Source organism: Melopsittacus undulatus, chromosome 1 (assembly GCF_012275295.1).
Source record: "Melopsittacus undulatus isolate bMelUnd1 chromosome 1, bMelUnd1.mat.Z, whole genome shotgun sequence".
NCBI lineage: Eukaryota > Metazoa > Chordata > Aves > Psittaciformes > Psittaculidae > Melopsittacus > Melopsittacus undulatus.
In genome coordinates, this window is record NC_047527.1 from 107,790,398 (window position 1) to 107,804,904 (window position 14,507).

The window sequence follows — 14,507 nt, forward strand, 5'->3', positions numbered from 1 at the left end:
CCCTCTTCATGCTCTTAGTCTGTGGCAAATGGAAGGTAAAACGTGTTAGTTCAAGTCTCTTACATCAAGGCATGTATGTAACTTGCTTGTGTGTTTGTGTGTCTGTGAATTCATACCAGGAAGACAGTGTTGCTGACAGCAATTTAGGTGCTAGTATTAGTTGTTAGAACTCCCAAAGTAAACAAATCCGATGAAAAGTCATTATTCTGCAGCCGTGATAGGGAACAAGAAGTGTGTAGGATGATCTACATTGTGAATGAGATATCTATTATTTAGCAATGTGGAAGTTTGTCGTTTTGGGCCATCTTTTAGATAGAAAATTTCTTTGAACAAAGATGAGTATTCTGGAGATGAACAACTTAAAAGCTGTTTAATACCAGTGTATCATCATCCTGCAAATAAGGGGCTTTGTTACTATGGCAGCTAAAGCTTATCTTCGTAAGAAACTTGCATTGCTTTACAAGAACAGCATTTTTTTTAAAGCAATTTATACTAGTGCAAGCTCCATTGCGGAATCTCTTTGTTTAGTGTAGCTTAATTTCATCAACTAAGCGTTAGAAAACCACTCTTAATTGTTTTTTAATTAAAATTTTGTTCATTCAGAAATTTTCTAAATGCATTAACAGTGTATGAATTTTCAGGGGTGGAATGGAATCATAGAATCATAGAATAGTTAGGGTTGGAAAGGACCTTAAGATCATCTAGTTCCAACCCCCCTGCCATGGGCAGGGACACCTCACACTAAAATACAGTAGAGTAGAGCAGAGCAGGGTAGAGTAGGAAAGAAAAATCAACTCTTTCAGTTGGAAGTGACCTACAGTGATCATGTAGTGCAACTGCCTGACCAAAAAGCATTTTTTCAAGGGCATTGTCCAAATGTCTCTTAAATACTGACAGGCCTGGGGCATCTGCCACCTCTCTAAGAAGGTGTTCCGGTGTTTGACTACCCTCTCAGTAAATAAATGCTTGCTAATGTGTAGTCCAAACTGCTCCGGTGCAGCTTGGAACCATTTTCTCGTATAAACAAAACCTCTTGTGGTTCTTAATGTTCCTGTAATTCTTAATTTTGGTAAGTAGCTATAAAAGCCATACTATTCTCCATGTATTTAATACCTAATAAAATTGAAATATGAAGGAAAATAGTGCTTATTTTAAAAGATTAATATGGAACCTGTACTTGAAACAGATATTTAGCAGAAAATATGTGCTTCAGCTTAGCTAGGTATATTCTCTGGAATAAAACATGATGGTTACCAAAAAAAAGAGTAATGAACTGAAAGAAGTTGGTGTAGCTACATTGCTATTAACAGATTTGGCTCTTTGGTTTCAACCCTTTTGATTATATCACTTTCTTTGGCAGCTGTGTTCATCTCCAAGCTTACTTTGCTAGATAAAGTTTTATTCAGTGATTTCTGCCAGACAGGAAAAAAGGATAATTTCCTTACAGTTTTTAGGGTGGCATTTGCTATTGTTTGTGAAATTCCAGACTGAGGTTAGCTGGAAGGACAGCAGAATAATGGTTATGTACATATATTTGTATCAGGTAGCAAAAAAATCCCCAGTTTGAAATTCTTTGTTAGGGGCATATGGCTATTATTCTGTCTTTCTCAGCAGCTGTTATTGGTGTTTCTTCACAGGTTTTGTTATACGCTGTTTGCACTGACTTACATTTAAGGCTTTCTTAGAAATTCTGTTTTGGGATGGCACCTCAACATTTGTGTCAAGTTCTCTCTAGCAGGGAGAGTTCATTAAACAAGAATATCCAGGTTTGGTTTCCAAAGAAAAAGAAAGAGATTTCTACTGTTTGTATACTGATGATTCAGAATTACCAAGATTGAAATTCAAGTATCATATGCCTTAGCCTCAGTGAAGGACACTTACTTAATCATTCTGAATGAAATACAATACAAATGAAGTAAATGCAATATCAGGGATTAAAATAGGGCTTACAGATATGTGTAGTAAAAGTATTCTTGGGGCCTTTAATTCTGTACTGTCCTTGGCTCTGATTTCTGCAGTGGCTCATTGCCATTTTGGAATGGCATAAGGTAATAGCGAAAGCTTTCTTGTATTCTGTGTACTGAAGTTGGAAAAAAAATTAAATTGCAGAGAGGAAGAAGCAGAACACTGCAGTTTTGTATTCATGTAGTCCTGTTTTCTGTCTGTACTGCATTTGATGGAGCTTTGCAAAACCTTGCTCAAAAAGTTGCATGATGTCAAGGTTACAAACCTAGCAATCAGGAAATGCAGAAGGTGGGGTTGAGGATAACAGCACAATTATTTCACCTGCACATGTAAAATCTTTATGATAATTATGCAAATAAACACCTCTTGAATAGTCTCTGTACACCTTAACATAACAGTGTAGTGAGAAGAGTTTCATTAAGGAATGACACACATTCAGCATCCAGAAATCTTCTGTAGTTTAATAACTTCCAAGACGACAGCATGTTAGCATGAACTAATCTCTTAATACAGAAAGGCACACTGAAGTATTTGGTAACTTCTGTTAATTTGTAGTCTTAATTTTATGACTTTAACAAATTTTGCCTTTTTCAGCAACAAGCCTTTGTTGTATCTTTCAGCTTCATTAACATAGAATCATAGAATAGTTAGGGTTGGAAAGGACGTTATAATCATCTAGTTCCAATCCCTGTGCCATGGGCAGGGGCACCTCACACAAGATGATATCACCCAAGACTCTGTCCAACCTGGCTTTGAACACTGCCACGGATGGAGCATTTACCATTTCCTTGAGCAACCTGTTCCAGTGCCTCACCACCCTCACAGTAAAGAACTTCTTCCTTATATCTAACCTGAGCTTCCCCTGTTTAAGTTTAAACCCATTACTGTTTGTCTTATCTCTGCAGTCCCTAATGAAGAGTCGCTCTCCATCATCTTTGTAAGCCACCTTCAGATATTGGAAGGGGAGATCAACATCGTTGGATACCTTCTTAAGTTTTTAATTGTGAGGATGTGAAAGAGACATCAGCAGCTGAAAGTTTACTCCAGAGCCCTGGAAAGTCAGCAGAAAGGCATTTGCTGATTTTAGTGGATTGGGATTAAGTCCAGAATAAGTATCTAATGGTACCAAAACACTTGCTTGTTCTTAAACTTTCAAAAATGACTTTGTATACCAAATCTTCATTTCTGGTAACCTGCAGTCTTGCAAAAGGTCTTCTGCTACCAGGTGCCCAGCTAATCCTGGGTTATGTTCATAATAATGTATGCTCAGGAAGACAAGTGAATGATAAGCAAAACGTGGGATTAACTCTTGCCAAAATCTTTGTCCTCACCCTAACATCTACTTCCCACATTTTTGGTCACTAGATCTGGAAGGCAGACCTGAAGTTAAACCTTCTCTTGTTTTTCCTCCCCCATGTGTGACCTTTATTGCTGCCTAGTCTAAGCATTTTCACGTGCGCCTTCATATGTAAAAATAGGATAGTTATCACTGTTGCTCTCAGTTGTTGTAGGAGTGGAACACTGAAGAGTTTACCCTCCCACTAAACTAGTGATGAAAGATAGGTTTAAACAGCAGTTTAAATTGTAAGCTATAAACTTGCAGAACTTCAGACTACAACAAAAACATGTATAAAGTTCAGGCACCCAAGCTCAACATCAACTTGCATATTTGTAATCTGGATTTTAATAGGAAACTGCTATTTAATATAAGAACAAAGCATTAAACATTTGGAACTGCTTGTACTGATTATATGTATGATTTTATGCTTAGTATGAAGCTCAGTCTGTGTCCCAGTTTCCTAACTGCCCAAACTCAGCCAGTCTCACAGCATGAAAGCCACAAAAACTAAGACTGAGCCTAGCTTCTTCCTCCTATTGAGCCTGAAATCTTATCACAGTATAGTGTGAAAGAAATAATAGCAAGCTCCAGGGATTCAGGGCTGAAAGGCAGAAACTAGCAGCTGAGCAGTGGCAAGGATCAACTTCTTAAACTGTCTTTCCATTGCAATTAACTGCATACCAAATCTCAGCCAAATGGTGGCTAATAGCAGGGATGAAGTTTAACCTGTTTGACTTTGAACTGAAAGGGATGAGTGCCACAGGTAGCCTCACAGTGAAGTATGAACAGAAGATTTAACAAGCTACTACTTGTCAGTTCTTAATTAGCAGCTCCCATCAGCAGCAGCACCCAACTGCAGTACCGTCTGCTTCAGTGCAAAGTCCAATTCATTAGTTAAATTTTCGGAAGCATTGTATTTTCCTTGGACGATGGTATTTAGCAGCTAAAGAATGGTAAGATTTGACTACCTTTCACTTGTTACTGTCTGTAGGGAGAGTTTCCAGCTAAACTTAGTACCTGATAGTATCTGTTAAATTGGATGGAAACAGCAGGTCAGGAGGTTCCTTGGGCTGAATTCCTAGACATGCTGCAAGGTGATTTTTGTTTATTTTGACTTGGAGTGCAGATTTCCATATTCACTTTTACTGCAACATAGAGCTGTACAACACTTGATTTGGCCAAGTGTCTGTCTGTCAACTAGTAGCCTTGCTGTTTTGACAGTAAGTCTGTTTTGCCACTGCTGTAGCATTGCCACCTCATGGCAATGCATGCATTGCTAAGGCCTTTGAGAAGATAAGCCATGCTGTGTGTATTCACAAGATAAAGGGCACTTTGTTGAGCCTGCCTGTAAGAAATGTGGGTAGCATTTAGCTCTCAAGGGAAGTTGTGTACAATAAAGTGGTATATTTTTCAAAATGTTGTACATGGAAATTCAAGGGAAATTCAGAATATAAAATGTAGTAAAACCTCTCTCAGATTGCAGTGAGGAACAGTTAGAGAGCTGAAAATTGAGAAGATAAATTATTTTCTTTGGGCCCAGTGTAAGTGAGCGTGTGATGGAAGTGTGTGAGCTGGCATGCCAGCCACACAAACCTCTCTTTGTTAGGAAAAAGAACCCTTCTTATATTTTGCAGGTCCCATGGATGTCTACGAACCTAAGACACATCCTATGGATAGAAAATCTTTGATTTTTAGCCATCTTTTGTTTGCCAACCTTTCTTCAAGAAACCACATCCTTCCATAAATTTGCTAGCAGAACGTGACAGAAATGGCATGAAGCAAACAATTTTGTATGGACAGGGGATACCATAGCTTAACATGCACGATGGCTATGAAATCACAATTGGGAAATTAATGTTTACTTCAGCTTTTAGGTTGGTTTTTTTTTCAGGATGTTGAAATAAATGCTATAACAAAAGAGGGGGATGGGAAACATCTTCAAGCATTTGTATGTAAATGTACATTTCAGTATTGTGGTTTTAATGGTTCTCTGGAGTTCTGACTTTAAACATTGCATGGGTGAATCAGCCTCTTTCGGTATTTAACCTCTAAGCCGTAGATTCTCTTACACATACACACATGCACTGGCTGTTTATGCTTGTTCTCCTGCGTCTGTGTGCATGTGCACCCACACATAAGCAAATAATCAGGAGTGATAAATATAGATTTAAGAATCTAATATGTCTCCCATTGAGCTTTAAACTGGTATTTGCTTGAGTAACTTGTGCATGTTGAAGCACTGGGAGCATTTTCTGTTGCTCGGAAGTAGGTCTCCAAAGCATTTAATGATCGATTAACAGTCTGATACAAGTTATCTGTAAGATTTTATGATAATATAGAAAACTGCTTATAATTTTGGAGGAAAGCAGGGGGGTAGACTGTTGTGGTTAGTTTTACTGTGGAGAAAGAGTGACTGCAGTGAACAACAAGAAATGTGCCACAATCTTTTAATCTTTTTCTTTCATACAAAAAGGCTCTATATTTCTTCTGCACCATTCAATTAAAAGATTAAAATAATGGTAAAGTGGTCTGGGCTTTTTGGAAAAATATATCTATTTTTATATTTTGGGGAGTGTGGTGTATATTATATGCTATTTCAATAGGGGAGCGTTGACTCCCGAGTTTAACAAACGTGGCCGTAAGTAGTAAACCAAAGCTATCAAAATGAAGCATGTATTTTTTGAAGGCAGAACGCCTGGTAAAATTACCATATCTTACAGAACAAAGAAAGGAATGGAACAGAACATGTGTGATTGCTGTGTCTCACGTGTCAGAATTCTTACTGCTTTTACTTCCAGACAGACAGGGGGAAGAGCCATGGCTGTGCCTGTGTGAGCAGTGGAAAGCAGGACCAGCCAGGAGAGAGTAGTTAGGGTGGGCATCAGCACCAGCTGTGCTTTGGGCTCCAGTCTGGTCCCATGGAGTGGCCTGTCTGCAGTGGCTGGGACCTCAGAGGTGCATGCTCGTGCTGTGGGTTGGAGTTAGCGTGACACAGGGCATAGCTTTTGCATGCTCCAAGCCAGCAAAGAGTGATAAAGATGGGGCAGAGGTGGTTGGGAAATCTGTTCCAAAAGTGCACTCCAAAGGAAGCATGGATCCCATAGCACCTCTGCAGGGAGAGGCCCTCCTCTGCCCACTGGCACCCATCTTAGGTGCAGCTCTGCAACTACAGGGCTTCTGGAACTCGTAATTACATCAATCCTTCACTCTCCCTCTCCGTGTCTGGAACGTGGGCCTCTTGTCCTGCCCTGGAGACATGAGAGGGAATTCCTTAGCCCTGAAGGTCAGCCCTTCCTTCAGCCATGCAACAGGGACATGGGGCCACGCTGTGGCAGCAGATGGGTTCTCCAGGGCCCTGCCTGTGCTGGAGCCCTTAGGCCCAGGCGTCGCAGGGGTGTGAGAGAAAGCCACCTCCTTTCCCCTCTGCCAGGCACGCTGAGTGTGGCTCTCACACGGGCAGCCATATGCCGGGCTGCCAAAAATAACGGTTATTTTTAAAGCAGCGGGGATAACAGGACCCACTTTGTTCATTGCAGAATAAACTTGAGAACTGCTCTGTTGTTTCACACTGATAGCAGGGTTGAGAAGGATGAGTGTTTCCTCCTTGATCCTCACATGTGGACATGATATTGCATAAGAGGCTCCGTGTCTGGCCTGTGGACCGCCATATCAGTGAACAGCTTTTAAAGCAGATAGTTTATAGAGAGCTGGAACAAAAATAATTATTTCACTTTCAGTCAGTTATGTGTTAGGAAGGGAGTTTTATGCTAATATAATAGGGCTGTAAAGATTGTCCTTTTTTGCATTAGTATCTACCCTGGTTTTGTATTTTGCATGCCTTTTCCTTAAGAATTAAATTCCATAAATAATTTTATGTTTCTCTTACAAATCAGGAGGTTTTTTTTTACTTATAATGGCCGTATGTTCTGTGAAATGAATGCAGAGGAGCTCACAGGGATGTAGTGTCTTTTCTCGCTATTCCAAATACAAGCTTTCTTTCTCTGAACCATTCTCAGGTGATGCTATCTACTGGCTGTCACTCTTAGCTGTATGTCTGTCATATTCGCTCTTATCCTTCGCTCAAAAATGTACTCTTGGCCTTTCTTTTCTGCGAGATCCATCCAGTTGCCCTTGCTTTAAATCGCAGTGGGAAGAGATTTCTAAAGCAGAAATGTGGGGTCGATGTGTGGCCACACTGTCTCCACGAGTGCTGCTCTGTTCTGCCCTTCCCTGCTATCTCCAGCAGCCAGAGGTTCCTCACGCACCTGGATGCGCACATATCACTTTACATCATCTTTTTTTTATTTTTCTTTTTTTTATTTTTCTTTCTTTTTTCTTTTTTTTTTTTAATGGGCTACATAATGTTAAGTATAATGCTCTTAAATCGTTTCTTCTCCTTAACAATAGAAAGTTGTGCTTCATTTCATTACACCTGTAGAGTAAGTGAGCATTGCAGAGCTAAATCTCACTTCTGAAACTTGACAGCCCTCTGACAAGCACCCGTAGGTCCCATTAACCTGAAAATTACATTGCTGCAACTAATGGAATAGTCAAATCTGCTTAATTTTTGTGAATTTGAGAGGAGACTTCTAATACTTAAATTCCCGTCCTTAGCATTGCACAGATGGTATATTTTTTTTGCATTTTTTATATTATTTTGGTTACTGAAGTTAATATTCTGCTAGCTGCAGATATCCATGTGCATACCACGTAGTTCATCCTGAGGACAGAGCTCTAAAATAAATTACAGACCTTGGTAGCAGCCATAAATCAGTCATTTTTTTTCATTGAGAAAGTGGTGGCACTGAAAGAAAGTTATTTAGTGATCAAAATGCATCGTTAAGCTTTTAAAAAGGGATTCTGTGCTTGTAGTAGAGCTGTAGGCGATTTATGGCTTATCTGTACTCATTGCCTCAAGCTTTTGGAAAATTTGTAAACAAAGCCAGATGCTCATTATGTTCCCGTTCAGGGTTGGTTAGATGGGTAAATGCCATCAGAAGCACTTTGGTCCTGTTAGGGTTTAGCATGCTACAGCAAATGGAATTGCTCCAAAGTATTTTTTTAAATATTTGTCATCCATGAAAATATACTTCTAGTTCCTGCTCATAGAATGGATTTTTTAAATAGTTGCAAGTTGTAAAAATGTGAAAATAATACTCTGAGAACTATATTGTGTAATAAACTGTGGGTCCAACTTTTTCTATGTGTCAGAGTTCATGCTTACACTGTGTGACGTAGTCAAGCACACTCACTCTTTTTAAGGGTTCTGGGCAGTGAAGGAGGCTGTGGAAGCTTCAGGCCAGAGCAGCTTGTGCTTTTTACCAAATTTTAGGGAACTGACTTTTCTATAGCAAATTTGATAAATTGTTTGCTGTTGAATTGTTAATTTTTACTGCTCACCTTTTGTCTTCTGTATGTGATGTGAAAGGGGTTCTTGTAAACTACACTTTTTTGCTTTTTACTGCTCTTTAAGCATAAGAAAACATGCTGTATACAAATTGAATTGCTGTAAGTTAAAGATTCTTCCTTGTAATCATATCTGTTGCAATATGATCATCATGTAATCCATTTCATAATTCATGATTAACTTTTTGGTGTATCTTTTTTATTTATCGGCTGCAGCTGACCAAGTAAACAGGTCATGGCACGCTTAACGAAGAGGCGACAGGCAGATACAAAGGCTATCCAGCATCTTTGGGCAGCTATAGAAATAATCCGGAACCAGAAGCAAATTGCTAACATTGACCGTATTACAAAGTAAGTGATCTGTTCCAAAAAAAGTCTTGATGAGGGGGAAGGTTGATGCTATTAAAAGCTCTGGGAAACAGAGACAATAAACACTGTGAGAGACTGTGAAACAGTTACATGCACTTCTGTGTTACTAGCTATCTAATTATTTTAGAAAAAGACTTACAGAACAGAGCATCTAAAGATCCTGAAGTGAGGTTTAATCCATTTAATTTAGATCTTGCTCACCCTGTATTTGTTTTGTATAAACATCTTTAGGAAATATTCAGTATTTTAGTACTTGAACTGAGTTTAACATGTCAGAGTTATACTCACTTGGTAACTTGGTCAAAATACAAGTAGATACAAGGGCAATAAAATCTGTAAATAACCTAATTCTTTAGGACAGTGTTATAAACCATTGGAGAACTCTTTTCCAGAAGGCAAAGATAAAACCTGAAGTGTTAGGTTGCTCAAAGAAATAAAAAGCCATATTTGCTGAGGTGGGCATGGATAGGATGCTATTAAAGAAGACATGAGATGATTAGTACCTATTATTGTTAATAGTAAAATATTCTTCAAAATATATTATGTTCTTTATACACAAAGAAATATGTATTCTTTGTTGTGTGAAGCTTGCAATGTATAAAAAGGTCTACAGTATTAAAATAACTTTTAAGATAAATTTGAGTAGCAGCTGTAATAAGAACTGAAGGAGTTTTTGTGCCTCTCTCTGCTTTCTGCATTTCCAGGCCAACATGTACGTCACATTTGTCAAAGTAATGAATATGAATAATTTAAAAGAGCAAAAGTAACCAGTTGGCAACTCTTCAGTTGCCAGAACCAATGTGATAATGAGGCCAGACAACACTAAAGGGGAAAGTTATAAACAGTGCAGGTGACTAACGAAGTGAAAATCATTATAACATGGTCCACTGACAAGAGTTTGGAAGCTCTGGGGTGGAAGTGACAAGCAAAACTGACTTCATAAGTGGAGGAACTGTAAGAGTCCAGGTTCCCCAAATATAGTGAACAATAAACAGAAGAAGAAAGATAATGTCCCAGATGAATTAGTGTGTATCTGGCTCCTACAACAAGGAAAAATACATTATTAAGCTGAAAAGTACCTTCCCAGATTGTTCCAAGGAATCTTGAGAGGGAGATTGTATTTTAGGGAATTTCATTTTTGAGGTTGCACGTGAGTTTCAGAATGCTCAAAACCATGTATATTTGCATCACATCTCCAAGGAGACAAGGGGTAAACTAATGCTGTATACTTTCCATTTTAACATTTCAAATTACTTGCTCCAGGCCATATATTAGCTGGGTTTGTTAGCTGTTTATGCTCTTTTTATATCTAATAAGGGGAGACAAGCACATCTAGCTGGGGATTCATCCCACTCTTATGAGAGATGCCTATTTTAAGGTAGTGCAAATAACATTTAGCTGGGTAAATTTTGGTAAGACAAATCCTATCATTACAAACAAGGTTGAGAAAACAAGTAATTAGATAATAGAGAAAGAAGTACTGCTCTTGGTAACTGAAGGGTAGTTTGGTTTTTTAAAAGAAGCAGTCTAGATCCAGATTGTATGACTCATCTCTAATCAAAAGAAAAATAAGTGACTAAACAGAGATGCAAGCAGCCTTAGTACTTTGAGAAAGAAATGCAAGGTGTTAGCAGTGGAGAGTAATCTAAACAATGCTTGGACACTGTAAATGGTCCACATGCACATCAGTGACAAGAATGATGGACAGCGTTCTAGTTCCTTTTATGTGATATTTTAAAGGAGCAAACTTTTGGGAAGGAAAAGATAAAGACCTTTGAGTTGCTTTATGATACTAATCATTGATGAAGAAACACATATGATTTAGCAAATGAGTATGCATATTACATAATATTCAAAATAAAGTTCTGAAATTAGCAAGGCATCAGATCTCTTCTGATGAAAACTGAGCAACTGGTGTATTCTTTCTTACTGGCTCAAAGATCGTGTGGTCAAATACAGCTGCAATTCCTTAAAAGGTCAGTCAGTGTCTGGACACATAGGCAAATGTATGAATAATAAGAAAGATCAAAATCTAACAGAGGTCAAAAGTGAAAATTATGAGCATATGTAGATAGCTGGAGTTAAAGAGAGGATTCTCATACTTGGATTAGTAACTTTTTTTTTTTTTAAGTGTTATAACCTCTTGGGATTGACTGAAAGAGTGGCTTTGCATGTTACAAGTATTCACAAGTAATAATGAAATTTATGGAAGCATGTCTTATTTCTGAGTAAGGACACAGCAAAACAGCAAGATAATCTTTCTTTATAAATACATGTTTAAGGTAAGCAACAGTCATCCTACCATGTCATATAGTGGATGACAAATGTGTACTTATGGAGAACTTCACTAGTTGAAAGATGAATTTGTATTTTATTTTGGTTTTGCTGTAGTTTGAAGGTTTGTTTGTTGCTAGAGACAGATTGTCCTGTATATTTTGTGACCTGTTAGTCCAGACACCTTCATAGCAGAAACTGTATTGCTGCTTTCTTCATCAGGTGGTTTGCTACTTCTAGGCAAACCTCTTTGTTGGCTTTTCTCCTGGCTGGCAGCACAGCATGGCTGTCTTCCTTTTCCTAATATATTCCTGTTTATTTTGTTTACTTCTTGCTTTTCTTAGTTTTCTGGTGGTGAGTAGAAGCCACTGTACATATCAAGGAGCATTTACTTTCTGTGACCAGGGAAGAAATGTTGATAATATCAAACAAGGATTTGTTGGTTTTAGATTATGAACTGTTTCAACTCAATATGCAAAAAAAAAAAAAAGAAAAAATCATACAGCACATTAAAAATATATAAAATGAAATATGTGTACTTTATGTCTAATTATTAAAAAATATCGGGGAAAGAAAGACTTCCAGAAGATTATGGCAGTGGAAAGCACGCAAGAAAAATCTATAGAACTAGCCACGCATTTTCTGTAGAGAACATAAGAGTAGGAGGATAGTGTAGGAGAAGCCAAGAGCACTAGAAGTTACTTCTAATATTATCAGGAAAAACGTATAAGGAAAGAGGCTCTTTAATTAAAAGTAGACTAAATCAAGTATGCTTTGCTTTTTAAATTGATGAGGGGGATAAGCAAGAATAGAAAAATGCATGATTAGAAGTGATTGAAAACTGTCTTACATTGAGGAAAGAGTCACTTGGAAAATATGAATACACAAGATAGAGCCTTTCAGAAATTAGTAAGATTACTGAACTTTTGGCAATAATTTTAGAGAATTCATTGCATGCAGAGAAGTATTAAGAAACACTTTTTTGAAGGAATTAAAAATGCTTGTGTGGAAAAATGGCAAGAATATTACACTGTTAATTGAAGTATTACATAAATACTTAAATAAAACCATTGGTAGGGAAGAGACCACACTGCATGCATTAGCTTGAAAACTAAGGACTGAAACCCAATACTAACAAGAAGTAAAAGTGTCATGAATTTAAAGGAATTAGTACTAAAAGTGCAAGCTGGTATTTGAAAAGATCTTTAAAAATAAGTAGATTTATAGATATATGTATCTATAACATATGTATTTTATATATCTTACAGATAAATGTATCTTTATATAGATATAAAGACCTAATATAGATCTTTGAAAATATATATGTGTTCCTGTGTTTGTACATGGGCTTCAGTGTGTTCAAAGCATTTTTATTTAATGGGAAAGCTCATTTGAAGGCAGTGGTAATACCTCCGTAAAGGTATGCAAAAGAAATATTCTCACTTGACTTACATTGTCATAGTGTATCTCAATATACCGATTTAAAATCTAACTAATAGAAATATCTAACATTTCTACACTACCAAATCGTTTAATAACTAAATGATAATTCCAAGAGGTATTTATCAAGAAATATGACTTATTTTTTTGTCCAGACTTAATGTTGGGATAATTTGACCCTACTATGTCAATTATTTAGATGATTATTGGTATTAGTTATGCTGTAAACACTAGCGGAGAAATGGCTTCCCATATCTTGTGAATTCTTTGTCAAGAGTGCAGCTTGACAAATTGTTCATCCCTAAAAGCCTGCTAAAATTCATAATTATGCTTTGACTTTCTGTTTTTTCCTCATTATCTTCCATCTGTTTTGGATTTGGGGAAACCTCAGTATTTGATTCTATGGAATGAAATGGCTTAAAATACACTGGAAAGAAGACATGCATATTTAAATGAGTAGGATAAATTATTGACATTCAGTTGCATAGCAGATTGGTATTTCTGCACAGACATATTTTTAAAGTTTGGCTGCTCCAGTCTTCCAGTTTCTTTTACAGTGTTTCCTTTATAATTCCTTTACAGGTAATTTGACTCCAAAGAGTTAATTAACTATTAATTAAACATTTATACTTTTTCTCACAAGGTATTGGGTTTCCTCAGTAGCAATTTATGAACATTTCATGATCCTTATGATTAGTTCAGAGTTCATTTAAAGTTAATGTTATTGAAATACCCGATTGGTAAATACAGTGTTCTAGAGCTATGACTGGCTATTTCAAGATTTTGTCACTGTAAACAGATAATTATTCTGGTTTCTAAACTACTTCGTGAAGACTAATGTGAAGAACCAAAACATAATTATTTTCTTCCATACTTACTTCCTTGTATTTTTTTCTCTCTCCCTCTGATGTGTTTCATGATTTATTTAGTTAATTGGCTTCTCTCTCTGTCTCTTACAAAAGTCTATGCTGTTTTTGTGTACTGTGACAGAGAATGAAGGCCCTGTTACCATCTGGAGAAGATATGCTGTGACCACACAACATTGCCTTTGGCTCATGGTATTTTTCTTTGGCCCTGACACACTCTTTGTTTTATATGTGTGTGTGGTTCTGTTCTAAGCACCAAAAGTAATACAGCCCACAGCAATGCTGTTCTGGAAACATGAAGCTGGAGGCATAATAGTTTGCCATCGGACGTGATGTGAAGGCATCTGAGGGCACATAGCATGCTGGAGTAGTGTTGAGTGCCCTTGGCAGAAGGTGCCAGTCTTGGCATGGTTTACATCTATGTTCTCTATTAGGAGCAAGCTAACCTCTCGGCCATACTTTGCCTTTTTCCCAAGAGGAACAAATTAGCTTTCTGCAGAATGGAGCTTGAGAGATGAGTTAGTTTGGGAGTGAAACCAGGAGTGACCATAGTCCACAGGGTAGAGGTAGCCCAGCTTTTGGGCTAATGAAGCTAATGGAAAGACCATTAGCTAAGATAAAACTGATATGTTGTAACTGGAGAATTTGTGTCATTTTCAAACAGAGCAAAGCTGAAACTGAGTTTCATCAGTCAGCTGTTTTACTACACTGGTGATAAAGAAAATTATATTTCTTTCATAAACACAAGAACTCTCATCTTTTTTAATTAGCATTCAAATGGGATGGTCCAATACTAGGTCACTAAATGGTCATAACAATTTTTCCTTTATTTATTCTGTGGACTCTTT

General features: G+C 37.4%; 1 protein-coding gene across 6 annotated transcripts in view; it reads left to right on the top strand.

The window, feature by feature from the left end:
- The window catches only part of ZMYND11 (zinc finger MYND-type containing 11), a 109,081-nt gene that overhangs the window by 37,410 nt on the left and 57,164 nt on the right, over nt 1–14,507 (top strand). For 3 of the 6 annotated variants that reach the window (XM_013129982.3, XM_005153033.4, XM_005153034.4), the window contains exon 2: nt 8,927–9,061. In XM_013129982.3, the coding sequence (XP_012985436.1) occupies nt 8,946–9,061 (116 nt within the window). In that variant the 5' untranslated portion in view covers nt 8,927–8,945. Of the gene's footprint in view, nt 1–2,887; nt 2,903–4,136; nt 4,258–8,796; nt 8,813–8,926; nt 9,062–14,507 lie in introns of those variants that run through there. The other 3 variants (XM_034060825.1, XM_031052429.2, XM_031052431.2) reach the window with 3 other exon arrangements.